Consider the following 27,879-nt stretch of genomic DNA (forward strand, 5'->3'; position numbering starts at 1 on the left):
GTAATTTTAAACCTTTTCACCACACAGGCTATTACCTGTTTTGAGATTCTTTTAAGGACATATGACATTTTGATAGCCTGTCTGAGAATTGCCCGATAAATCAAATCAATCAAATCAAATCAAAATCAAATCAAATCATCTTGAGCATGCAAACATCCAAACCATACTGGAGGCTATAGTTAAAATCTTCCACATAAATATATGAAGATTCTCAAATTGTTGAATACGCGTAGGCCTATAAAAATGCTAAATTAACATTTCAAATTTTTAAAAATAGTTTAGGTTGTGGTTGGTAAACCAAAAGTGTACAATACTTATCCTTCCTTTCATTCATTCATGTTTTATTACTTAACACTTTGGAAAAGCAATATTAAATACGGATGTTTGTAAGACCATTTTAAGTATATTGACTATAACTGAAGTCAAATGGTCTAATATAGCAATGTTTTGTTATTACAGGTTGTTTTGTTCCTATAATTTCATTAATCAACTGTTCTTTAACCAACCCTATTACGTGTGCTCCAAATTTTACTAACTTTATTCAAGACCTATCATATGCCAACACATGTCATATGTTGATATAAGATTTACCAAATGTTTGGTTGTTTCTGTTATTATATTAAAAATACATTTTTATAAAAATTAATACTTAAGTTGAAATAAAACAATGATAATTGGTAATTTTGTGTAATTTTATCTAGGCTTGAAGTGACCTGGGAACAACAACTACAATGAGCTTACCAAATGTGGATGGTAAGTACCAAAACACCAAGTCAGTGGTATGAGATGAAATATGAAGTTTTGAGGTTATCTACAAGGGATTACAAAATAACTCCAAACAAGTAGGCTAAATAAAAAGAACCACAGAGAAATTGGTGAACATACATAGAAAAAATAACATCGCCACAAACAAATTGAGAACCTCCTCCTTTTGTTGGTAGTGGCCAGTGGGGAAGTCGGTTAAAAATCAATTCATTTGAATTACCTACTGTAGTAATAAGAATGCTAGTGCATCTAATGCAAAACTAACATGAAGACTACAGAGTGCTATACATTTCTTCAAACTTGTTTTTTTCTATAACCTTTGACTATTTAGTAAATGTCTTACTTAAGTTTACTGAATATAAGAAAATCGTATTCTATCTTTAGGCCTAAACTGTTTCTGTAGACACTTGATTATAAATTTTTAGTCCATTGTTTGTGAAAAACTCTTATGAGGTGATGAATATCTAAAAAGAATATATAAATTTTAATTAGATTCAATTTGTACTAGATGCATCTTTCTTAGATTACAATTTAATACTGGTTGTTTTTCCCAGTGGCAATCACTAATGATCTAGAACGGAGGATTGCTGAAGCGTTTGAGGTTTTTGACCACGGAGGAAACAAAACGGTTGATGTCAGGGAAGTTGGAACTATAATTCGATCTTTAGGTAAGAGTAGAAGAAAATAAGTCTTTTGAAAGCTATGACAAAAACTATATTGGCTAATAAAATTAAGTAATGAGTAATAATTATTAATATACTATTATATGAAAGAGAAGTGGTAAACTATAGTTATTTGTGCAACTAGTGAGAAAAGTGAGCAATTGACTCACTCGAGAGAAATCCTTACTCACGAGCCGTAGGCGAGTGAGGAATGGTTTCTCGAGTGAGGCAATTGTACTTTGAACTCGAGTTGCACATTATACTTTTCCTACAATTACCATAAAACAAATAAATTTGTGAAGAAACATAACCTATTTTTACACGGAAGTAAACTTTTAATATAACATTTAATGTGAAGTGACAAATACAACAGTACAACAGCTGACCAGCTGATTTACAGCCAGTGCTGCCAACGTATTTCGCGCGCATACGACGTTGCCTGCATGTTACGCGCTCACTATTTCGTGTCTTCACGTTGCAAATCTGGAGTGAGACAAAGTAATTAGAGTGAGACAATGTTAACATTGTCTCACTGATGAGCGAATTGGCCACTTTGCTTTCTCAAATCAGTGAGAGAACATGTACGTTGTTAGGTAACTGTAGGAAAAACATATTTACTGTAGAGTACTGCTATTCTGAACTAATTTAAACAAAACAATGTTCAGATTCACACGGATTCTGAATGAGCGGATTTCTTTTATAATTAATGTCAACATATTGAAAGCCAAATTTTAACGGTTAACATGTTGTTTGTGTAGCTGTGATTGTAAAAGATGTTGGTGTTTTGGCTGCAATCACAAGAGATAATAACAATGTTGTAGTGTATCAGGAAGGTGATAACAAAGTAGCCATTCACAAGAAACGATAACAAGATTGCTGTGATATTTTAGTCTATTGAAATTTCTATACTGTTCATGTAGTAAGATTTCACCTATGTTTGTAGTTATGTGACTACTTTTGCCCATCTTCTTGTTTGATGGCTTTGACACTGTTCCTAGAGATATTGACCAATTGTAATCGTAGTTGTAATTGCTTGATATTGTTCTGTTGTTGTACTTGTTTGTTGTACTGTTTTGTTGTTGTCTTTGCACCATCATAACTTTACTCTAGGGAATTTCAGGCATCATCTCTTTCTCTCTCTCTCAAAAAGAAAAATCAATGCGAGAATCTTCAGCATTCTTGGCATTAATTGCCCAAAACACATCATTATCGCTAATTTTGGCAATACTGCCAGCTTTGGCGATGTTCAGGACATTACATCTTGCTAGATCCTTCAACGCTCGCGGCAACATTGCAAGCTTTTCCGACATAGCAAGCTTTTCTGACATTGGCGACGACTTCACTAGCTTTTACGACGTTTGCAGTGGCATGTTAATCTTTGTACTAATGTAAACAAACAATGAAATTATTTCCAAACTTAAGTTTAAAAAAGCAAGACTTTCAAGATAGCGGGGCTCCACTGTATTACCCCTGTACCGAGACCACACTGAAAAAACAGGCCGTACCGGTAATGCTCGTCAAGCATGACGTGACAATAGAAGACGGCAATGTCGTAATGTTTGCCGTTTGTGGTCAGCTGCTTCTTTTAATCTTTCCTTGGAAAATAAATAAATATACCTAAATAATATCTACGTCATTGCCGTCTTCTATTGTGACGTCATGCTTGACGAGCATTACGGCCTGTTTTTTTAGTGTGGCCTTGCCTGTACCCAGGGTATTTGTCAATGGAAGATAAATACAGAGAAATATATATATTTTACTCAAGTCAGAGGTTCAACTATGGGCTTTTGAAGTTCCTATGTTTTCATTATGAACCGTTGCATCGTCAGATGATATTAATAACCACTGCTTGATTTTTAGATGTTTTTAGATGTGTGTGTGCCAAAAAAAACTGCGTGTGGTCCTATTGTCTAACAAGCCTTATCTACAATCTTCTACATACTCTTATAATTCTACATTCCATCTCCCTTTCTCCTCCTCATAAACATTTTCTGCAGCCCATCAATAGCAATGGATTATCAGTATCAAAATTGAATTTATTTACTACGGGTTTATTTTGAGGATTTATTATGAGAGGCAGGTGTGTGAAATAAAGCTGCAACTTCAGATGACAAATATTTATTTTATTCATTTGTTTATTAATTCTAATCTCATTACATCAAAGTTTTGGCAGGTGTTTTGTCAGTCTAAAAACTAAAATATGTTTTCAACCAAAATAAATCGCAATAAAATAATCTAGTATATCTTCAACTGACTAAAACACCTTCTCCAGCAGCCATCTCTTTAGAGTTTTTTAAAATTTGAAAACACTAATACCGGTAATGTCTTCTGAAGGCCGTGTATTTTAAATTTTGGGTCCAATAAATACAAAAAAAATGTCTGTGCTGCACATGTTTTACTAAACCTTTGTGTCTTGTGTTATGATTGTGGGTAGATTGGCCCTCCATAAATGTATCCAAGTTACTCTTGAAACTTCAATATAGAAATGGAATATCAAGTTGTAGATTTGTCTCACAGGATGCTGCCCCAGCGAAGCAGAAGTTCAGGAGATCATTGTAAGGGTAGAGGATCAAGAAACTTCTGGGAGTGTCACGTTAGCAAACTTTCTGCCTGTCGTCTCACAAATCATCTCGGAGTTTAAGTAAGTAAGGCTAGTATGAAGGAAAATTTCCGTGTCGATAATCTGGTTAAATTATACTGGCATACGCCCTTGCAACTCTGTTGTGACAATTTAAATTAAAAACCTATTAAAAAAAATATGTATTATTCAAAGTTGCCTTAGTAAATGGGCGGTGGTCCCTGGTCCGGGGGGGGGGGGGGCAATTATCTCTGGGCCCATAAAGCGTTATAAGCAAACCGCGAGCCTGCGATAATACATCCTCGTATTCCAGGTAATACGAAGATGAATTACCTGAAAGAGGAAAATATTATGGATACGATTAGAAAATTTAATGTATTGTTATTGAATTAGTTCATCTGTATTCACTCAAATTGAACATTTGCTCATTGGAGTTAAACTATGAAAACTTCTTATTTCGCAACATTAATTGCCCTGCCTAAAGGAGCTTTAGTGTGGTGGTAAATGTATACTCCTTTAATCTATGTTATACAGTACTGTATGCTATCTACAAAGCAACATTTTGTATACTATGTATAATTCATTGTATAATACGATGATTTCTATAAACAGACCTTTTATGTACACAACTATTTATCATCATCAACCAAATTCTATACCTTCAAAGGGGTTAAGATTCAGGCGGTAAAATCCGGGAGTAAAATTCCGGGGGTAAAATTCCGGCCCGTACCCTCTGGGTTTTATAATTTAGTTTGATTAAATTCAAAAACGGATATAAAACCACCACACACAAAAATAGCGTTGGCACAAAAATAGACAGGATCAGAAATATATTTAACCTGACTAATAAGCTCAACAATCTAAACAGCTGATTAAGACGTTTTAACATGTGTTGTTCCTAAAGGTCCCTTTACTTCCGAGCAGAAGGAATTGCTCACAAGTAAAAGGTAATCGTTATTAATATGGTTTGAGGGATATGCTTTTACTTCTACCTTTTACTAGAAGCAAATGCTTTTGCTCCATACCTTTTCCTTTTGAGAATATCCTTCATTTTATTAATACGGCCCATGTGAAGGAAAGGCTTTTACTTCTACCTTCTACTTGAAGCATTTGCTTTTACTTCTACCTTTTCCTTTTGAGCAGATACTCTTTTTTATGCATAGGGCCCAATGTCTGTACAGAGTCCACGTTATCCCGTGACAACATCTCCTCGTTATTGCGCTGAAATTTATAAATGAACCTTCATTTCTGTTCGCCATTCTTTCGAGCCTATTGTTTGCCTTATTTGCATAATCTGGTCCAAACTGTCGCAACATTTTTCGATTATACAGTACTTTAAATTCTCACAAAAATCGGCGACAATAATCTTATACAATATTCAACAATGCATAAGCTACTGAAACAATACTAACAATACCAAGTATATAAATCGAGTTGTGGGGGAAGCCCCTGATGCTACTTGACCTGTTTAATTTGTGCTCCTCAGTTTTTTAGAAATTTAACCCGGAAATTATTTGTTTTATGAGTTGTGTCTAGTATGTAAATATTCAGTTTTAATTTTTGTTCAAAATTCGGAAACCGGTTTTTTACTTTAAATAACCGGTTGTAAATTACAAAAGTTTTTCTTGGATAAATTCAAGTTTCACCAGATATTTGTGCTAAGATTAGTCAAGAGATAAGACGGCAGCGCTGATAAGACGGCAGCGCAGGAGTTGACCTTTGGAGTGGACATGTGGATGAGCTTCTACACAAGTCAGGTTGTTTGTTTACCTATCACCTGAAGTCTGACCCATATAGATAAAACAATCTTGGACTCTGGCTAAACTTCTTATTTCTAAGAGCAAAGAAAACAAAACAATTAATTACATTTTTGTACAGTGAATTGAGCTCCTCAACTTGAAAATCAAATTTATATATTTCTGTATTCACAAAAAAAAAAAAAAAAAAAAAAAAAATTGTATATTATCATGTTATCCAATTCTCAAGCCGATTTAAAAAATAAGAGCCCAAACTTACCTAGAGGTTGGGTAAGAGAAGAAAAGCTGAGGAAAAATGGTTTGAGTAAGGGTAAAACTGATGTTTACATTAAGTCACCAGGTGGTAAACTATTCCGTTCTAAAAAAGAGGTAGATAAATACATTAAGGAGAAAGGGCTCCCACTTAAAATTGAAGATTTTAATTTTACCTCAAGAAAAAACAGTAATGATTTGTCATTTTCTAGTAGCAATGAATCTTTCAGCCATGAACCGTTAAATTCTTCTGTCTCAACAAAAGTATATGAAACCATAAGTACTCAAACAGATCACATACCTGAACCTAAGCTTGTAACATCAATAGAAACACAAACTGATCTCACTTCAGTTAAGAAAATGAAATTCACTGATGAACTCTTGGAAAAACATTGGTTGACTGATTTAACAATACAGTCTTACCTAGAAATAATCAGTGACAGATTTTTGGCCTCTAAGTCATGCATTGTTGTAAATCCGCTTATTGTGCATGCTATTAAAAATCTTGTTGATTTTATATATATATTAGAACCATTAAATGTGAAAACAAGCAATGTTTTGATATTGCCAGTAAATGATTCTGAGAGCTTGGATGGAGATAGTGGTACCCATTGGAGCTGCCTGATATATAATAAGATTGAAAATACTTATTACCATCTCGACTCGCTTAATCATCACAATTTACCTTCGGCCAAGAAACTTGTTACCAAACTTTCTAGCTACCTAGGAGGGGAATCATTAACAGCACCTCTCATTCCTGTGAAATGTCCACTACAGCCCAACACCTATGACTGTGGCGTTTTCACGTGCTGGTTCATTGAATCAGTAATACAGGACATAATGGATAATAAACCTGTTGATATTGATTTCTTTCAGAGGGTGTGCCTATCCAACTCAGAGTTGACAAAGATACGTTGTCTTATGGCTTATTTTTTGCTTAACAACCACGGTGTTAGTAATGACACATTTTATTCTGTTATGATTGAAAAGCCAGAAAAATGCACCAGTCCGGCAGTGATTAAGCATTATTCCAAGGAGCAGTCATGGAATTTAGTTACACATAAAAATACAAGACAAGCTCAACACATAAATTTGGACAAAACTAGTAATCCACCAAACAAATGCTCTGATTTACCCCTGAGTAACAGCTTTGATCCATTGAGCGGCCAAAGTGAGGAGGACAAGACTGTTTCCCAAACCGTGAAAGCTACTGACGATACCCGTAAGAACCAAAAACACCACACAAACTGTAAAAAACTTGCAGGAAAACCAAAGATAAGAAGGATTTGTAAGAGAAATGTAAATCTAGTCATTCACTCAGATAGCCAAGGTAGAAACTTGGCAAAACAAATTAACCTAATGAGTGAAGGGAAAATTAACTGCTTGGGAATTGTGAAACCTAATGCAAGACTAGTATCCATTCTTGACGGTGCTAACAACAAAGAAAAAACTCCAATTTTAGTTATCGGGGGTACAAATGATTCACTTCAATGCAGTGCAAAGGAGCTTTACAAGACTATAGAAGATAAATTGAAGATACTGTCATATAAAGAACACATATTTTTGGCTACCATACCACCAAGATTTGATATACCTAGAAATAGTCCAGTCCATGATGAATTAATTACCCTAAACAGCTACATTAACGAATTAAGCTCCCGCATCCCCAATGTAAAAATCATTAACTTAAACCCTTTAAAAAAACACAACTTTACACGACACGGGCTTCATTTCAACTACAAAGGGAAGAAGACTATTTCAGAAGCAGTGGTTGAACGGTATGAACAAGCAGTGTTTGGAAGAATGGGGACTGTGGAAGGTAAGGCACCAGTGCTCAACTCTTTATCACTTATTCCACCACTCGCTACCAAAGATAAAGCAAGTAAAATAAACGAATCTGATTCACTCTCGACTACCAGGCCTGGCTGTTCACTGGAAGCATCCTTACTGGAACAAGGTGATACGGGCCAGCTCTCACAAGTACCAACGGACGTCTCTCAAGCCAAAGAAGAAACTAACAAAGATCAATGCACAGCTGGGAAAAATCAAAAACTTGACGCCATTAAGACTATAAAGGAGAAGGAAGGAATAAAAATAGTTGAAGAAGATATGTCTGACGTTATCAGCCGCTTGAAGAACAACAGCTCAGTCGCTTTTGCGCACTGTATATCTAGTGATTTTCACGAAGAAAGAAACATGAGCGCAGGCGTGGCTGTAACTTTTAAGAAGATTTTTGGAAGACCACAGACCTCTGACATTCTCAACAAATACCTATCGTTCCAGCAAACCGATAACGGAGCAGGCATTTACGGGCTTATGACAAAATCAAAATTCTCCGCTAAACCCTCTTTAGAAGATTATAATTTGTGCTTTTCACACCTTATTAGCAACGTCAATACAAGAAACTTTAAAATCTTGGTATGCTCTCCGATGGGCTGTGTGAGGGACCGTATCTCCATTGAGAACTTTGCTAAGAACATAGTGCAACTTCATATAAAGACAGGGGCAGCAGTATGTGTAGTTGCAAAGCCAGAAAACTCATCCAGACAACTTTATAATGGACTTGACTTTCCTAAATTCATAAATGAACTTCGTCATGAAATTCATGTGGTCGAGAGTATGGCGAGGGAGTCTGCACTGAAATCTTCCCAACAGCGTCCATGTGAAAGTGATGGAGTCAAGTCAGTTGTAGAGCACAGCCAAGCAGAGTCAACACGATCTCCTAAGTGTCCAGCAGTGTGTGAAACGGGGGGTTATAAAGTCAATAAGGGGAATAGTGCAGTGAATGTTAGCCGGCCTCAACAAGATAGCATTAGTGATGGTTTTGTAATTCCATTTAGAAATGATAGTTGTGTAGGAAATGCAAATGATAAATTTCTAGGTTTCTCTACACCTGTTAGAACTAATTTAAAACATATCAATAGTTTTTTGGAGTCAACTCAACCTCCAGCGACAGACACATGAACAGTTGCTCTGATGACACCTCTAAGTCTTTGGGAAACAGATCATTTGCAATATTTCATTGTAACATCCAGGGCATCATCCAAAACAATAAAATTGATGAAATTAATTTATACCTCAATAGTTTCAACAGAAAACCGGATGTAGTTTGCTTTTCGGAACACTGGGTCCCATCTAATTGTAAAATTCCACTATTTCAATTTGATGGATATCAAAACGCTGCATCTTACTGCAGGGAAAATCAGAAAAGAGGGGGAGTATCCATTCTTGTAAATGATCATTTTAAAATTAAACATAGGAATGATTTTGAAGAATTAACGATTGAGTCAAGTTTTGAATGTTGTGGGGTCCAAATAGTTAAACCCATAGATCTTATTGTACTGTGTGTCTACAGACCAACTGTTTATACCAAAGCTGCTTTTGATGTGTTTTTTGAACGTCTCCATTTCCTTTTAAGCTATTGTATAGATAAGACCCCTAAGGCGCATGTTTTACTTGCAGGAGATTTCAATATCAATGTTTTAAATTCTGACTTCTATACCAAAGAATTCTTATCAATTTTAAGTTCCTTTAATTTTTTTGCACATTTCAATGTTCCAACTCGAATTACTAATGTTTCTAGTTCCTGTCTTGACAATATTATCACTAATTTCTGTCCTAACTTGTGTAAAGCAATAGTTTTAGAAAATGGTTTATCTGACCACTTAACACAGTGTTTATGTTTAGATTATAGTTATTTTGAAAATAGACAACTGGAAACAAAGATAAAAATCAGTCCATCCTTAAAAAGAAATTATAGTAAAAAAAATTTGGATAGTTTTGTTAACGTTTTGAAGTATGAACAATGGACTGAATTTTTTAGCAAATCTGAAGTAATGACTGATGTTAATGTACTTTATAAGTGTTTTCTTCAAACTTTTAAACTGCATTTTAATTCTTGTTTTCCTTTAGTAAATAAGAAATGTTATAGTAAACATTTTGATAAAGGGTGGTTAACAACTGGAATTAGAGTCTCATGCAAAAGGAAAAGGGAATTACATGAACTTAGTAAAATGTCAAATGATACAACTTTTAAAGATTATGTAAAAGAATACAAGAAATTATTAAATAAATGTATAAAATCAGCTAAGATATTGTACAACAGAAATCAGATTAAAGAATCCTGTAACAAAACCAAAACAGCCTGGCATATTGTTAAAAAAGAGACTAATACAACTGACAACAGCAAAAAAGGATACCCCTTCTTGTTGCATTCAATGTCTGAAAGGACGCAACTAAATCAAATTAATGCATTTTTTTCTGACACATGTAAAAGCTTGAATGTTGGTTCAGATTCTTACAAAGCTCTTGGCTTCCTACACAGTAGAATCCCTCCCGAGTCCAAACTTATATCATTTAAGCCAGTGAACCTTCAAGAAGTCCAAGATATAATAAAAGACTTAAAGTCAACTAAAGCCTCTGGATGGGATGAAATTTCAACTTCATTAATGAAATCAAGTTCAGAGTTTATTGCTCAACCCATTGTTCATTTGATAAACATTTCTTTGTATACTGGTGTTTTCCCTGACCTATTAAAACTATCAAACATAATACCAGTCTTTAAAAAGGGTGACCCAAAAGATATATCCAACTACAGACCTATTTCTTTATTGCCTAGTTTCTCAAAAATATTTGAGAAAGTCGTCTTCAATAGATTGTGTGATCATTTTGAAACATCCCAAATTTTGGATACATGTCAGTTTGGATTCCGGAAGGGACGGAGTACGACAGATGCAATCTTTAGCTTTATTACCGAAGTCACAGGTGCTCTTGACAGATCGCAGCCAGTAGCTGGTCTCTACTGTGATCTGTCAAAAGCATTTGACTGTGTAAACCATAGCCTATTAATACAAAAACTAAACTTTTATGGTGTGTCAGGCATGGCTATAAAGTGGATAACCTCGTTTTTATCAATGCGGAAACAGTGTGTGGACCTACGGTTAATAAATCTGAAATCTGATTTCAAATTAGTCACAGAGGGTGTGCCACAAGGCTCAATACTAGGTCCACTACTGTTTTTGGTTTATATTAATGACCTACCTTTGATTTTAAAGTCAAAATCAGTAATGTTTGCTGATGACATTTCCATTATTTTCACTGATCATAGTAAAATTTTCATGCAACAAACAGCTGAACAAGATTTCCTTCAGCTAGAAAAATGGTTTGAAGCAAATGGTTTGGCGTTAAATAAAGATAAATCTCTTCTGATGGAATTCCAAAAAAACTACCAGAAATCAGACTCATTAACAAAATTAGATTTGAATCTTTCTCTAAATTCAGTAAGCTCAGTTAAATTCTTAGGCATCACAGTGGATCAAAAATTGACTTGGCAAAATCATATTGGTGAAGTTGTAAAAAAATTAAATAAAGCTCATTTTATGTTCATTATTTTATCTAAATCTGTTGACATATCCACTCTCATGATGGTTTATTACGGTTATGTCTATCACTTGTTTAATTATGGTGTGATCTTCTGGGGAAATTCAGATAGGAGAAAAAAAGTTTTTAAAATGCAGAAGAGAATTATCCGTATTATTTTTGGACTTAAAGGAAAAAAATCCTGTAAGAGTATTTTTAAAAATCACAAAATTCTTACTTTTCCTAGTATATACATATATAACTTAATTTTGTATATAAGACAAAATTTATCAAATTTTCCAAATAACTCTGATTTTCACAACTATAACACAAGACAAAAGAATAGCCTTACATACCCTAGACATAACACCTCCACCATCGAACATTCTCCATATTACTCTGGCATAAAATTGTATAATAGCCTGCCTAGCACCATAAAGGGTTTGACAGATTTTAAAAGATTTAAAACCAGTTTGTTCAAATTGTTGTCAGATAAATGCTGCTACAAGATTGGGGACTTTTTCAATTAGATATTAGTATGTCAAATCAATAGTTAGTTGTAATGGTTGAACAGTAAGTAGTTGTAGGGGAGTTTAATTAATTAGTGTAGTAAATTTGCCAAATGTATAGTTATGTTTATTCTTGACTTGACACAATTCATGTATAGAAATGTACTGTTTGAATAAAGGATTTTTTGATTTGATTTGATTTGAATCTCTAAAATTGCTAGTGGCTCGTAGAATAAAACGGTTTCTTATTGGGTCTCGACAAAATAATAGGAATACAATAGGAAAGTTTTAAGTCTCTAGCTGTTATGAGCAGTGTTTAACGAGTACTTAGGTTTGTTGTTACAAGGAAAGTAATAAAGTGTGTTTTAGTAAAATGTCTATAGCTTGGTATAAATAATAAAATGGAAAAAACCGCCAAATTTGGGTGTTATATATCCATAAACAAACAAACCACAACAGTGTACTTATTCTCCATATGAATAACATAGATTTCAAATGTACAGTTTTTCAACTTTTTCCTTAATTAAATGTACGTACGAGTACAATAACACTTCAATGTAATAATTATTTTTTAAGCTCCAATGGGATAGACCTATTTTTACCCTATAAAACAACCATTCCTATAGATTGATCATGCTGGTGCGCGAACTCGTTCGAACAAACATAGGCTTACACATCAAATGGTTTTTCTGGCTCTGGGTACCTAAAAACAAAAAAGTAAATTGTTGCCGGGGCTAGTTCTTACCTAGAGACCTATGGTAAATAGCTTATTCCCTAACTGGGACTTTGCTAAAAACAGATAATCTCACTCATATTACAGTCGAGTCCCGCTAACTCGGCACTCGATAACCCGGCAGTCTGGATAACTCGGCCATCACCTGGCTCAGAAAATTAGTGATTTTTGAGTCCGAGTTAAACATGTACTCAAGCCAGCACAAGTCAAATCATTCGCAGCTCGTACCAAGGATATGTTGTACTATATCTGATGACTTATTACTAACTTTTAATATAAATATAAATAAAAGAGACAGTTAAAAAGCTTAAAAATCTTGTTCTTACTTTTTAACCCTAGTTCCCGATAACCCGGCATTTCACAAACTCGGCACCCTTCCATTCCACATTACGCCGAGTTTGCGGGACTCTACTGTACCATAAAGGTATAGAGCTAAAACCATTTCTTTGATGTAGATTACAGCCAGCATCTCCTGAAGAACTTTTGAAAGCGTTTCAAACCTTGGATAAAGAAGGAAAAGGCTTCTTGGAAAGAGAGGCAACAGCCAGGTACTTAGATATATTTTCAACTATCATTTGAGTAACAAGTTATAGTGTAAATGTGTTAAAAATAAAATAAAATCTCTAGTCAACAGTGGATATTTTACCTGGCATAACAATTACATAAAGATAGCAGCGTAGGATGAACTCTTGTAAGATGTAAAAGTATGTGCAAAATCTTAAAACTAACTTAGTAAGTGTAGGATTTCTATATACCTTTCTTAATAGTCAGCTGTCTCAGTTCAGATATAATTATTATTTACATTTGTTGTTATGATTTTGTGTCAATTCTAATTGTGAATAAAAGACAACTAGCCTACATGAAAACTATTCTTTTATTTAACACTGACACAACAGTGTTTTGGCAACGAGATTAAAAGTTATTGTATTTCAATCAGTTAGTTTCAAGTTTCAATCATTTACAATTTAAATTCAAAGACTTACCTATTCAAATGCCCAAGATGAATCCTCAACAATTTGAAGAGCTTATCAAAACCATAGTAGCAAGTAATGAAAAAGTCCTAAATGCCGTTTTGAACCGAGAACGACAGGAACAAACAGGTAACATTATGATTGTACCCAGTTTTGAATCATACGACTCTAAAAAGGAAAACTTCAAACATTATTTGGAAAGATTCAAAAACTACATGCAAATAAAAGGAATCAAGACTGATGACCAGATTGCAACTAAGCTTTTGCTCAATAGCATTGGTGCTGAACTCTATGAAGTACTATCAAGTCTAATATCACCTAAGACAGCAACAGACTTACAGTTTGATGAACTCTGTGCAGCACTGATGACTCATTTAAGTCCGAAGAAAAACGTCATGGTGGAACCAGGGTCGATTTACCGAATAGGCAAGGTAGGCACGTGCCTAGGGCGCGAGGCAATTGGCATTTTTGGGGGGCGCCAAAAATATTGGAAAAAGAAAAAAAATTGTGGCCGTTTTTGCATGCGTTCGGGGTAAACTGATAATTCCTTGCGGCCGTGTAGACACCTTAACAGTCTCCCACAATTGCGGCAAGATGTTAATTATTTTCTGCGGTTGTATATACATCATCATCGTCCGTCTCCCGCGATCGCGGCAAAGTTCTGACTATTTCCAGCGGATGTGTGGATATAATTATTGTATGTTTTCTGTGTTATCGTCTTCCTTGATCGCGGCAATATATGACCACATCCCGCGGTCGAGATGAGATTATCACCGTCTACCACGAATGAGGCAAAATTGTAATCTTTTCCCGGGGTCGTGTGGACATTATCATCTTCTTGTGTGATCACAATAAAATTCTGATAATCCCTCACAGCCGTGAAGACATCATTGTCTCCCGCAGTCGTGAGGCATTGTCATCCTCTCCCGGCATTGCGGCAAATGGTAATCATCTCCCGCGGTTGTTTGCAGATCATCATCGTCTTTCGCGAATGAGGCAAAATTCTGATCTTTCCCGTGGTCGAGTAGACATTATCATCGTCTTAAGCGATTGCGGTAAAATTCTGATCATCCCTCGCAGGCGTGTAGAGTAGACATCATTATTGTAACTCCCGCAAACCTGTAGACATCGTAATCGTCTCCCGCGGTCGTGAAGACATCGTAATCGTCTCCCGCGATTACGGCAAAATGTTAATAATATCCCGCAGTTATGTGGGGATCATTATCGTCTTCCGCGATCGTGGCAAATTTCTGACTGTTTTCCGCTGTTGTGTGGACATTATCTTCGTCCTTCTGTGATTGCGGCAATGTTCTGAACATCCCTCGCGGATCTGTAGATCGGATTGTCGTATTGCGCGATCGCAGTAAAATCATGCATGATCATATCCCGTGGTCGTGTAGACATTATCATCATCTCAAGCGATCATGGCAAAATTCTGATCATCCCTCGCGGCCTTGTGGAGACATATTATCGTCTCCCGTCTACCGTGGTCATGGAAACGTCACTGTGGTCATGCGCCATCGGTAAATTGAAAATTCCAGGTAGAAATACAAAATGCACACATAATTCCCGGTTCAAAAAAGTCACGCTTAATTCCCGGATTTCCCGGTTGGTGGTCACCCTGTATATATTGCAAAGGGGCGCTACTATTTTAGTTGTGCCTGGGGCGCTGACATGGTCAAAAACGGGCCTGGGTGGAACGTCATACATTTCTTGGCTGTTTCCAGAAAGAAAACCAGAGCTTGTCAGAATGTACATTACTGAACTTCGAAAGGTTGCAATGTCATGTGCGTTTACATGTTCATGTAAAGAATCGACAGAAGAAATATTTCTTGCATCACAGTTCATAAGAGGAATCAAACAAAACTACATAAGAGAACAATTAATTGTTAATGTGCCCCGAACTGAATTTTAGTCAAATGATCGAAAAATCTTTAGCTCTGGAAGCATCTAAAGTAGAGTCAAGAAATATTTCCATGAAAAGCCAGTATGAATGTTCAGATGAAGTCAATTACATTTCCAAATACAACAACAAACAAAATTACAGTGGTTCTAATTCAAATAGAAGATTTAACAAGCCTTCAAACACACGCATAATAGACTTTAAAGATTTAGGAATAGAAGACTTGTGCTTCCGATGTGGCAGGAACAACCACATAGCTTCAACATGTCGTATCAATTATAATGACCTCAAATGTTTGTCATGTAATCGTAAAGGCCATGCACAAAAGGTATGCATAAATACTCTTCTTCAAAAGAAACCAAAAATTAAGTACATTGAAAACCAACCTAGTTCAAAATATCTGTGTGACAAATCCAACCTTCTTGATGAATTCTATCAATTAAATCAAGTAGTTGACATAAATACACCAGAAAGTTATCAATCTCCTACTCAAAAATATTACATTAAAGTATTGTTAGAAGGGAAAATTCAAAGATTCAAAGTTGATTCTGGAGCTGGATTAACATTACTTCCTGAAAAAGATTATCACGAACTTCATTTGCAAGCCAAACTAAGACCAACATCCGTACGTTTCCGATCTTACACGTCCGGAATACTTGAACCACTTGGCATAGCTGAAGTTGAAGTTACATGCAACAATCAAACTTCAAAAGAAGAATTTTATGTAGTTCCTGATAGATTTTCACCAATCTTTGGTCGTACATCGATAAGAAAATTTGGCATAGAACTTGGCCAGATTGACCAGGAATTCAACCATCAAGACGCATTTTCTTCAAATGAAATTATTGCGATTCAAAATATTGAGGACAAGTACACTGAAATATTCAAACCAGTAATAAAATACATTCCTAATATCACTTGTTCCCTACAAACAAAAGGATACCAATCAAATATGAGAGCAAGTTCAAGCGTGGGAGATCGGATACAAACTAGATGGTACACCCCTACTAAGTCATGGGCACAACCACCACCTACCACTGTCATTACACAACCATCATCGACCAAACCTAGAAATGAAATTGATATTATTAAAAATCCTAATCATTCTAATCAAGGTTCAAATCATGTAGCTGAGACAATCTCTCATCCAAATACTACGATGGACTACCACCATCAATCCCCATCATCTTCAAGACACTCACCCTCTACAAACCCAGATTCATCAAGACAGACCAGTACCCGGAGATCCATCAGGAACAAGAAACGTTTGGTTCTACTTAAAGATTATGTTGCCCCTAGGCAAACCTTCAAGCGTGGGAGATTGTAGGATTTCTATATACCTTTCTTAATAGTCAGCTGTCTCAGTTCAGATAATTATTATTTACATTTGTTGTTATGATTTTGTGTCAATTCTAATTGTGAATAAAAGACAACTACTTGAAAACTATTCTTTTATTTAACACTGACACAACAGTAAGTCAGTATTCTTGTTACAGTCCTAAAAGAACAAACAATGAATACAGACAAAAAAATTTAAAATTTTCTATTTTTGAACCACCACAAAGTAGTACATAGTTTATTTTATATTTATTTATCTTTAAAATTTGTTAAGATAACAAAAACTCGGTAATCAAGAAATTTAGAGTCACAGGAAACATTCATGGATTCTTGTCTAAACACAATTGAACTTTATTGATATCTAGCCATCTTACTTCATCTGCAATAACCTTGTCATAGAACTTTAAACATAATTTTAGTAAAAAAAGACATGTTTTGACATGTTTGTTGTATGTTTTGAACATCCAAAGTTGAGCATCCATTGGTCTATTGAAATTTGAAATTGAGAACGCTTTGTGTATATGTGTTTTATCATCAAGTTGATTTTCTGAAAATGAATGTACTGACCCAAATAATTTTGTGTGGAAGATTTTGATGGGTTGTTTCGACGTAGCTTTTAAGTGATGTGCAAAAGTTTTACAATCACAGACTCTGAAATGCAGAAGTAAAAACGGAATGGGCGTTATTATTATTATTATCAGCTAGGACTGAATAGTAATCGTTTTATGTTTATCTTTTTGCCAGATATTAAACTCTTTCTTTTTTATCCTGGTAACCCATTTGCTACTTCCTATACCAAGTATTTATCTGCAGAGCCATGATGGAGGAAGGAGAGCCATTCACACAGGAAGAAGTGGATGAGATGATGGCTGTAGCTGTGAACCCAGAATCTGGTAACATTCCATACGAGTACTACATCAATCAGATCATGGTGAGAAAACACACTCTTCAAGTTTTAGTTCAAACCATTCATTCTACTTTAGGAAGCTGGGTAGCAAAGTGGTTGTATGGCTTGCTTAGTACGGTTAATTGATCATTTCCTCGGTTCCATTCTGAGTGATGTCAGTAGCTTTTTGATAGTTCACCGGACTCAGCTGTCCTTTTCTCATTGGGTTGTAATAAATTGTCGTAGCTGATTTTAGTTTGTAACAAAGCTGCCCAGATCATCTCACTCCATTCTAAAGCTACCCTGCTTTGGGATTCAGTTCAAGTATGCACACACACATGTCACCAGTGGCGTACAAATTCCATTTTACGAGGGCTATTCAGAAAGCAAGGAAAGTTTCACGTTAAACATGTTACTTTCTTACTCACTTACTTACTTACTGATGGGGCGTCACAAATCTCAGTTGATTTTTTGCCTCGTAGATTAGCCACCTCGACTCTTCCTTATCCTCCGCCATCCGGATTTCTCCTCCGCATTGGATCACATCCTTTTTGACTTGGTCATACAATCTTAATTTAGGCCTACCCAACGGACGTCTTCTTGTAGGTATGGCCTCACAAATCTCCTTCAGTCTTGTGCCATCCTGTCTCCGAAGTACATGACCTAACCAACTAATTCTTTTGGCTTTTATAAGCACTATTATATCAGGCTCTTTGTATAGGGCACGCAGCTCTCTATTTTTCCTTATGCGCCAACTCCTTCATAAACTGGGCCGAATATTTTACGAAGTAGGCTAACTTATTTTCAAACACCATCAAACGTCCTTCATTTCTTTTGGAGAGGACCCATATTTCACTTCCATACAATAAGGCTGCATAATGGTCTTGTATAAATCTAATTTTGAGCATCTTGATAAAAGCTTGGATGATAAAAGTTTTGTACAGGCCCCAACGCTCCTATTGGCATTTGCTAGCGTTTACTTTGTATCTCCAGATCTTCAGAATTTTTGAACTATTGACGGTAACACCTAAATATTTAGAGCTCTCCACACAATTAATTGAATAGTTGACAATTAACACGTTCGCGGCGGCACGTCAAATGGCGGGCGTATCCCAGGTCCGGCGCAGCCCTCAGCATCGAACAAACCCGATTGCCGCATGTGATTGGCTTTCCAATTTCGGGCTGACAAATTGCAAATAACGTGCGAGGATGTCCTGCTTTACAACGAGAGTCGACGTAGTTTGCTAAACACCAACAGATAGTAGCACTGCTTGTAACGTAGCCGGTCCCATTGGAATTGTATTGCCAAATGGAGGGGAAAAGACGGGACGAAAATAGAATTTTGAGATTGCCAGACGGGGATTTACGGGAAGATTTACTACCAACCAACACCACAACAAAATACAGTATACTATTGAGCAGTGCTGTGCGAGGTTTCAAGTTTCTAGCTCTAATCCTGGCTTAAAAACAAATCATTTCGTACTGCATTGCAGCTTGGGAGCGATGGCACCCACCAGGATGGCATTAGGGTTCCGTATGGGAGTGATCGCTCCCATGCCGCCGAGAACGTGTTAATGTTGAAATTTACATCTCTATTGTTAGCGTTTCGGTCAAAGTGAACAATTTTTGTTTTTTTTTCATTTTGCTCTATTCCTACTTTCTTACCAAAAATAAAGTTAATAAAGTTAATAAAGTTTTCAGCTAATAGGCAAAGGTTTCCAGAGTTTTCTGATAAAATTACCACATCATCTGCAAATGACTGTATATTTAAGTCTACTCCCAGTTTAATTCCTCTTTGAAGGTTTTTTGTATTTTGTAAGGTTTCTTCTATAGCTCTCTATAGCTTCTATAGCTCTTTATTCTATATTAAAGAGTGTTGGAGAAATTCCATCTCCTTGTCTCACACCTGTGTTTATGCGGAAACTTTCAGATACTTCTCCATCTATTTTTATTTTAGCTTTGGACTCATTTATGCATAGTCTTGTTAAACTTATAAACTTTTCTGGTATACCAGGCTTTTCCATGTTCTTAAAGAGTGATTTTCTGTCTATGCTGTCATATGCTTTCTTAAAATCAATAAAGATTCCATAGACACTTTTATTGTAACCCTAGTATTTTGAAATTCCCTGTTTCAGCAAAAATATTTGGTCAATTGTAGATCTTCCTTTCATGAACTCTGTTTGCTGTTCTTCAATTATGGCCTTGATAATAAAATTTTAGAAAATATGTTATAAACAGTATTTAGAAGGGATATACCCTTCTATAAACATGGTTATCGCAAAACAAAATTACATTTGATGGAGTGGAGGTACCCAAAATCCCCCAAAAACCCAAATGTTTGCAAACATTGTCAGCAAGAAAGATTATGGCGACTGTATTTTGGGACAGACAAGGTGTGCTTCCTGTTGACTTTCTTGAACGTGGTGCAACAATAAACTCTGAACGGTACTGTGAAACTTTGCGCAACCTTAGGAGAGCAGTTCAAAACAAGTGCCGAGGGAAATTGACGTCGAAGATTTTGTTTGTGCATGACAATGCTCGACCTCACACAACAAACCGCACCAAAGAACTCCTTGACTCTTTCAAATGGGAGGTTTTTCTCATTAGTCCTGACCTTGCACCAAGTGATTTCCACTTGTTTCCAAGAATGAAGACCTGGCTAGCAACACAGCGTTTTGATGACAACAAGGAGCACAAGGCGCGCGTCACTGAGTGGCTGAGATCGCAGGACAGCCACTAATCGACTTCTATGTATGCTTCTATGTGTGTGCTTTATCGACTTCTATGATAAAGGAATTTCAAAGCTTGTGCACTGGTACGATAAGTGTCTCAATTTGTTTGGCGACTACATAGAAAAGTAGTATTGTAGTTGCGCTTTCAGATGTATTTTATAAAATTTTGTATTGTACTTATTTTTAGTTTTATATGAAAACGTTCCTTTCTGAATAGCCCTCGAAGTTTCGTAATTAGTAACCGTTTGACTAAATTAGTTTGGTACTAAGAAGAGCTTGAGAATAAATGCATTCTGATTGATTGATTTGTCATCATTTCAGATGAAAAACAAAAACACCACTATTAATTTAAACTGGTGTAAAATGAATTGTCAAGGTGGTATTTCAAAGCGACTTTTAACAAGTGAGGAAAGTAGCCCTCAATTCCTCTTCACGGTTTTGCCCCAAAGATCTAAAAAGTTACGGGTTCCACCTAAAGTTATCGGACATCAAATATATGTAGCCAGTTGAAAATATAAATCACAACAAGATATTTATTTTCAGTGCAATAACTTATGTTTGCAATAAAATGTTGGAAACCTTATCGCACACTGTAAACGTTTTAAACTCATTTTTTAACTTTACAGGTTCGTGTAGAACCTGACATTTACTCCCTTGTTCCAAAGAAAGAAGAAGTGAAGAAGAAAAAATTAGGCGAAGCTCTTTTGAATTTATTGCCTGAAATAGAGTAGCAAAAGCACTGTAAACATGAACATGTTCAAAATTAACTTAGTAAAAAGTCTTTATATGAGAGATTTTTTTTGTTTATATCTATAAGTATAAAAGAGGATATTGGTTTGTATATTTGTTTGTATATATATATTTGGCAGTGATAAACTCAGACACCCGCTGGACCAATAGCCAGGCAACTTGGTACATACGGTACATGTAGAATTTCATGGAGTAGGCTTATATACCCCATCAATTTTGTGATAGCTTTCAGGGCTTAGCCCCGGGGCTGTCTTATAGGTACCCATGTCAGGGATCGTGAAAGAATTTCAGTTAGATTTGTTGACTAACAAAACATATGAAAGTAAAATTTAAAACATGTGATGTAAATTAATTGTATGTTTCGTTGTTTATACGAAGATTTGTTTCTTGGTGCCATGTGGTCAATGAATTAGACTTTTGCTCATATTTTAAATCAATACACAGTATAAATTCTGGCAATACATTAACTTTAAACAATAAGTATGATTGAGCTTTGTCTATTATGTTTCTTGGTGTGTTGTAACTGTTTCCTAATAGTAGATAAAAAAAAAAAACAAATTATCCTTTTCTGCATTCTCACCCCTTGGCGAAGCACGGGCAGATATATAATACTGTAGTATTTGTATAAGTATCATTATAATTTATATTTTTATATATTTTTACTTTACTCGGTAAAAACAAAAGAGTGAATGAGATCTTTTACTTTGAGAACACATCTGATTAAAAGATATTTTAGAATTCATTGCCCTGCCACACTAAAAAAAAAAAAACAAGCCGTAATGCTCGTCAAGCATGAAGTCACGATAGAAGACGGCAATGAAGTAATGTGAATAAAAGATGAAAAGATTAAAACAAGCAGCTGATCACAAACGGCACACATTAAGGCCTGTTTTTGTGTGTAGCCTTGCCCTGCCTCTGGATATTGATAGAAAGTACCGTATTTTGTTACTTTGAAACATCCTAGAATGTCTGGTCAAACTACATGTTTTGTAGCAAATGACACATCTTCAGGTTCAATCCACTTCACATGAAATAGACAAGTAAACAATAAAGACTGTACATCAATACGATCAAAGTCATGGTGCATGAACAGGTTTGGTCGTTGCTCTACGTGTGTTTTGTGTTCCATTTGACATGTGTATGACAAAGTGTAGAAGGGGATAAACCTGAAGATGCGGCAGTCGCCACATAACATGTAGTTTGACCAGAAATCCAAGGATAATGTAAGGTAACAAAGTACTTTCTATCACAAGATATCTGAATGAAATAAATTACTACATTTTGTATGTTGAGTAAATAACTGAATCTATAAAATTTAATCCTAGCAGTAATTAAAGACCGATTTTGTCTGAAACCATGTTGTTTCTGATCATGCAAATTTAGTCTTTCAAGGTAAATGGTTTATTGATTATTCGCTGATCTTCCAAATATTTTCAAAAGGTCGTTAGTGTTGAAATGGCCTGGAGTTGGAACATTTTTTTAATCCATCTGTTTTAAATCTATGAATTACTTAAGCTATTTTCGTCATACTGCAGTGAAAACAGACGTTTTTAATGCATGCCTTGCGGGTCTAATGTAGCATTTTTACTTACACCGTATAATTTACTCTAAAACATGTCATAGCAAAATAACCATATGTACGCAAGAGTTATGAAGCATTGTAGATTCTTGTTTATTACCTCCATCTAGTTAAAAACTTTTCAATTTCTTCTAGGTTTGTCTGAAGAATAAAGGATGGTGAGAGTCGGAAGTGAAAATAAATCTGGGTTTAGAGTTTAAACCACGATCAAAGAACTAGATTTACTGTGTAGAAAGCAGATTTAATAAAAATGCCTTTATTTCCGAGCGTCTCTCAGTACAATTCAACTGTTTTACAGAGTAGCTCAGGTCAAATAGTAGGCCTAACTAAAAATACAATACAACTATTATAATAAAATACATTGTGTGATTAAATACAAATATTAAATATACATAAGTTATATATACAACTATTTATTGTTAATACATTTTTTTTAAGTTTCTTTTTTAAACCAGGACCACCAGCTGTTTTAGGTCCAAGGGGAGATCATTGTAGATCTTTGGGCCAAAGTAGGAAAACTCTTTCCTACCCACTTCCAGGTGCACTTTTGAAAGTGGAACAAGGTGTTGTGCCGGGTCTCGCATTGGGTCACCTCCCCACATGCCACAAGCCTTTCCACCAAGTACTTAGGCTCTTGCTGAACCAAGACTCGGAGGATGAGGTTACAAGTCTGCGCCCTGCACACGGCTTCCATTATTTCTGCCCTTTTCTGCCTTTACTGCCTTTATCACTCTGTTTAAGGAATTTCCAATAAGTTCTTTTATCTTAACAGTCTGTCAGTTTTTCTGAGAAAATTTTTCTTTTTGCCTTCCATACAGCCCCATTCAGTTTGCTTCTTACTTTTTTATCATCCACCCAGTCTACATCCTGTCCTGATCTTGAAAATTTCCTTCTTAGTTTATTTTTCATTTTTGTTACCGTACCATAATAATTTCATTATTCCTCCATGGTGCTTTTTGCTTTGTCACTCTCTTTGTTACTAGTGGTGCATGTTTATCATAAATATTTTTTGTTGAAGAGCAATGAAAGAATTTATTTCAATGCTTGCTTATACCCTAATGGTGTAATGGTCTAATGGTGTAATGATTAGAAAAATTACGAGTATATGCATAGTCTACAATTTATGTTTTTCTTGTTTCAGGTGGACTAAAACAAGTTGTTCTTCAATCGATTTAATTTACTTTTTGAGTGCTGTTGGTTCAAAACTAGACAAGAGATTTCTTAGTTTGACCTAGGCGGTCCAAAACAACATCCGTTCGAATATATATATAAAATCCAACGTATGTTTGTCGTTTGTTTGACCTGTATGCGTTACCAAACCGGCCATTCGATTGTAACGAATATTGGGTAAATTGTTCTATACACCCCCAGGAAGGTTTGTGTGAAATACAATTTTGAAAAACTCAGGGCTCTGCCCCAGCGGCCTTTAAAGTTCCCATGTTATCCTTATGCAGAAAAGATTTGTTTACATTTGAACAATACTTTTAATTTTTACACTATTGACTAAGGTAACAGTTGGCTATATTTATTTAGTTTAAATTAAAAGTTCCTGGGGACCGAAAATCATTAGTTTACTCTGAGCGCAGTCTTAGTATTGCAGATACATTAATCCATTCCCACACTCCACACTACGTGGACCTGTTTCCCTCCCTTCCCATCGCATTTTAGGATTGCCGATACATTAATCTAATTGCCACAAACAGTTCCCACACTCCGCACTACTAGCCTTTACTACTTCCTTCACCACTCCCTACATCGTGGACCTGTGTCCTTCCCTTCTCATAGCATTTAAGTATTTGCAGATAGGGCCTACGTTAATCTAATTGCCACAAACAGTTCCCACACTCCGCACTACTAGCCTTTACTACTTCCTTCACCACTTCCTAAGTTTTGGACCTGTTCCTATCTCTTCCCATAGCATTTTAGTATCTTCCCACACCCCGCACAGCTAGCCTTTACTACAATGTAACGAGTTATCTTCAGTGTAATCTTTGCTCAATTGTAACAACTTATGTTTTTCCTTTTGTACTGTATTTTGTAATTTGCTAGCATAGTGTGGATAGATGCCTTATTATTAACACATGTTAGAACTTACAAGTCTTTTCTTTACTTGTTCCTTGTTATTTAATTCAACCAATGTGGTTACTTACTAAGCAGGGCAAAAGATAGTAGTCAAAACCAATCAAAATTTAACCCAAATATGAGTGAAGGATGAGTGTAGAATGGTATGAGATCGTAGCTTTGTTACTGACTAAGATCAGCTGATTCATTAATCAGGATCATTTATTTCAAGCCCAATGAAAACAATAGTGAACATGTAAAACATACATTTTTTAGGGGAAAAAACAGTATGGCTTACCGTATGGAGTGAGTTATAAAGATTTCCTGTTTTGGATTGCCTGTCGTAGAAATCTCTACTTACACTTAATTAGTACATAGCGTAATCACGTTTTGAGAAAGACAAAGAAAGTACAACCCTTGTGAAACATCATACAAATTGTTGTTTTATGTCTTGCACTTTTAACATTTCTCCTTATTTCCAATGTAACTAAAATTATCAACAACTTAACAGTATTATTTCTTATAAAAATCCTCCACAACTCTCAGCTTGTTAAAAGAGGTAATTATATGAAATTATGTCAGGTTTGTTACACGTAACTAATTTACAGCTTTAACACAAAATAAACACAAGAGGTTTTTAAATGAATTGTAATTAGTTCGTTGAAACCATTTTTAGATAGAGAATAATAAATTATCTGAAGGTGTGTGAAGGAAGAAACTCTTAACTAAAACGATCAAACGATAGTTAAAGGAATTGAAATATTTTGAGAGTCGTACTATAGGCAATCGATTGCTTATCACGAATCAGAGCTAAAGAATACAAACCATTTTCAAGGAGGCTTTTCTGATAGCAAAATCTTTTTTCCAGTACAAACTGGGTAATACATTTGAAAGCGGTATAACAAAAGGAACAGATGTTGAAAACAATGAAACACACCTGTGTACAATATATCCGGGCCAGCTACAGTACCTTGTTGGAAGCAAATACGGCTGTATTGCCTCATCAAAACATGCTCTTCGTAGCTGGCTGATAAAATTACACCGTCAACTGGTAAAAATTGGCAATTGACATATTTGTAATTTATCTTCACAGTGTGTAATATAAATTCAAGATAGATTTTATATCATCAAACGATGATGGATTAAATTTTAAAATGGTTTTACCGATTATGTTCGATAATGGTGATTATAAGATTCCACCTTATGGAGAGTACCTAGATTATTTAAATCACTTTTTTATTTGGCAGTTTCCTTGTTGAAGTTTTTAATTTGCCACTGACGCTCATTTCACCTCAATTGACGCTTGTACACTAGGGATGAATATCAATAGGTCAACCATCGATGTACCGATGATATCGCCACAAAACCATCAATATTTTCAGGACAAAAACTCGATAATCGATGTTTTATTCATTTTGAGTCATACGTCTGTTTGACGTTCCAGACTTGCAGTTACTCTTTCACTTTTGCAATACGAAATATCGGTGACAATCACAAGTTCAGTAACAAGTTCTTAAAACTGGTCAACGCCACACATTTTTAATCATATTATTTTGTTAAACAAATTGATTAATCCTCAATGCCTAAATTGAATTGATGTTGTACAGAGGATTGTATGAAACGGCGTTGAATGTTGAATGTGTGAATGTTGAATGCCATCTCGTTTGCCGAACCACCCGACAATGAAGCTCACATTATTGGATCTCCAACTATCCCTCAATGAAATTCCCCAAGAACCGTCGTCGCACTGCTTATATAAGATTCCCTTTGTTTTACAAAAGCCTGGGTGACAATTTAAGAAATTTTTACAAAGCCAATTTTTTATTGTAAAGAACTCAGTTAAAATACCAACTCTACGAGCACTTGAAATTGATTTAAAATTAAGACAGATGCACCCTCATAAGGACTATTTGTAGCTACACAGTAGAACACAATAGGTACTATACCTAATATTGTGCTTTTAATAAGTTGCTGCTAATATGTTTAACTCTATCTAATTAGTTGCTTTTAATATAACCTACAAAAACAAAATACAAAATTAAGCTAAAGATAGTTTTATTTAGTTGACTACTTTTTCCATAAACAAGCCATATTTATTTCCCATTAAAATAACATTATTTAATGAGTGCTGGTTTTTACTGCTACGGGGATGGGGAATTTTTTATTTTAATAGTTTAGGAAGAAAAAAAGAAATTTGCCAAATTTGTTCCAAAAATATCCATAAACAAGCTAACAGCAGCAGATTTCTTTACTTATATTATTAGTAGGCTATTAAATTTTGTATCAAAGATTTGTTAATCCCAATTAAGTAAACATACTGTATAAATCAACCGACCATTTTGATTGCTATAGTAACACATGTATTTAGTTGTTGTTGAAGTTCTCATTATAATGGCGAGACTGTAAGTGAAGGCAAAAACCCACAGAGGCGAATACAAGACCTTAACGCAATTCACAGGATGTATTTCCCTCGCGACTTGGTCTATTATTCAGTCCCGGCTCTGGCCCCAGTATTGGCGTTAGTCTGCTTCTTCGGATCTCATTCCGGTGGAGGTTGTCTCCTTGCATATACTTTGAAATAATTATCTTTTCTAGTTCTTTCAAAATCGGAATAGAAAAGAATATATTTATTGCCCAAAACATTACAAAAATGTACAGGCTAAAATGTCAATGTAAAAATATATCAAAAATATATAATTGTTTATAAAAAGTCTGTGGACATTTCTTTCTTCTTAAGAATAACCTTTCTTCTTCTTAAAAATGATAAAAAAAGTTTACTTAATAATATTACAGAAAGTCAACAGTTAAACAATAAAATAGAGAACGAAATCATTACAAAGTTAGCATCAGAAGACATATCTATATCTATATATTTAATCGTAATCTTTGATTTAATACACAGTTGTAACACTGTTTTCTCAGTAATTACTGGACCGATCCCCAAGATTTATGTCTCAAATTAAATGGGATAGTGTGTATATTTGCCGAACTTCCTTAGAATTTAGGGTTTTTCTAAGGGCTACGACCTACAGCACTTCAAAGGTC

General features: G+C 35.3%; 1 protein-coding gene across 2 annotated transcripts; it reads left to right on the top strand.

The window, feature by feature from the left end:
- The first annotated feature begins 598 nt into the window (after positions 1–598).
- LOC129004705 (dynein regulatory complex protein 8-like) lies at positions 599–24,811 on the top strand. 2 transcript variants are annotated; one of them, XM_054433271.1, is made up of 6 exons: positions 599–753; positions 1,320–1,433; positions 3,945–4,068; positions 13,070–13,162; positions 17,640–17,757; positions 23,915–24,811. In XM_054433271.1, exons 1-6 carry the CDS (start codon positions 732–734, stop codon positions 23,921–23,923), a joined length of 480 nt encoding a protein of 159 aa, XP_054289246.1. In that variant the 5' UTR covers positions 599–731; the 3' UTR covers positions 23,924–24,811. The 2 variants fall into 2 exon arrangements, with proteins under 2 accessions (XP_054289246.1, XP_054289245.1); XM_054433270.1 differs by lacking the exon at positions 23,915–24,811 and adding an exon at positions 21,071–21,239.
- Positions 24,812–27,879: the final 3,068 nt, after the last annotated feature.

Source organism: Macrosteles quadrilineatus, unplaced genomic scaffold (genome assembly GCF_028750875.1).
Source record: "Macrosteles quadrilineatus isolate MER2022 unplaced genomic scaffold, UCM_ALF_1.0 Scaffold_10__1_contigs__length_6754688, whole genome shotgun sequence".
Lineage (NCBI taxonomy): Eukaryota > Metazoa > Arthropoda > Insecta > Hemiptera > Cicadellidae > Macrosteles > Macrosteles quadrilineatus.

Bases quoted from the DNA above. Each gene is read 5' to 3' on its own strand.
- LOC129004705 (XM_054433270.1), top strand. From the start codon at position 732: ATGAGCTTACCAAATGTGGATG. The intron at 1,434-3,944 runs GTAAGAGTAGAA...TTTGTCTCACAG, and splicing joins AACTATAATTCGATCTTTAG to GATGCTGCCCCAGCGAAGCA. The intron at 4,069-13,069 runs GTAAGTAAGGCT...TCTTTGATGTAG, and splicing joins CAAATCATCTCGGAGTTTAA to ATTACAGCCAGCATCTCCTG.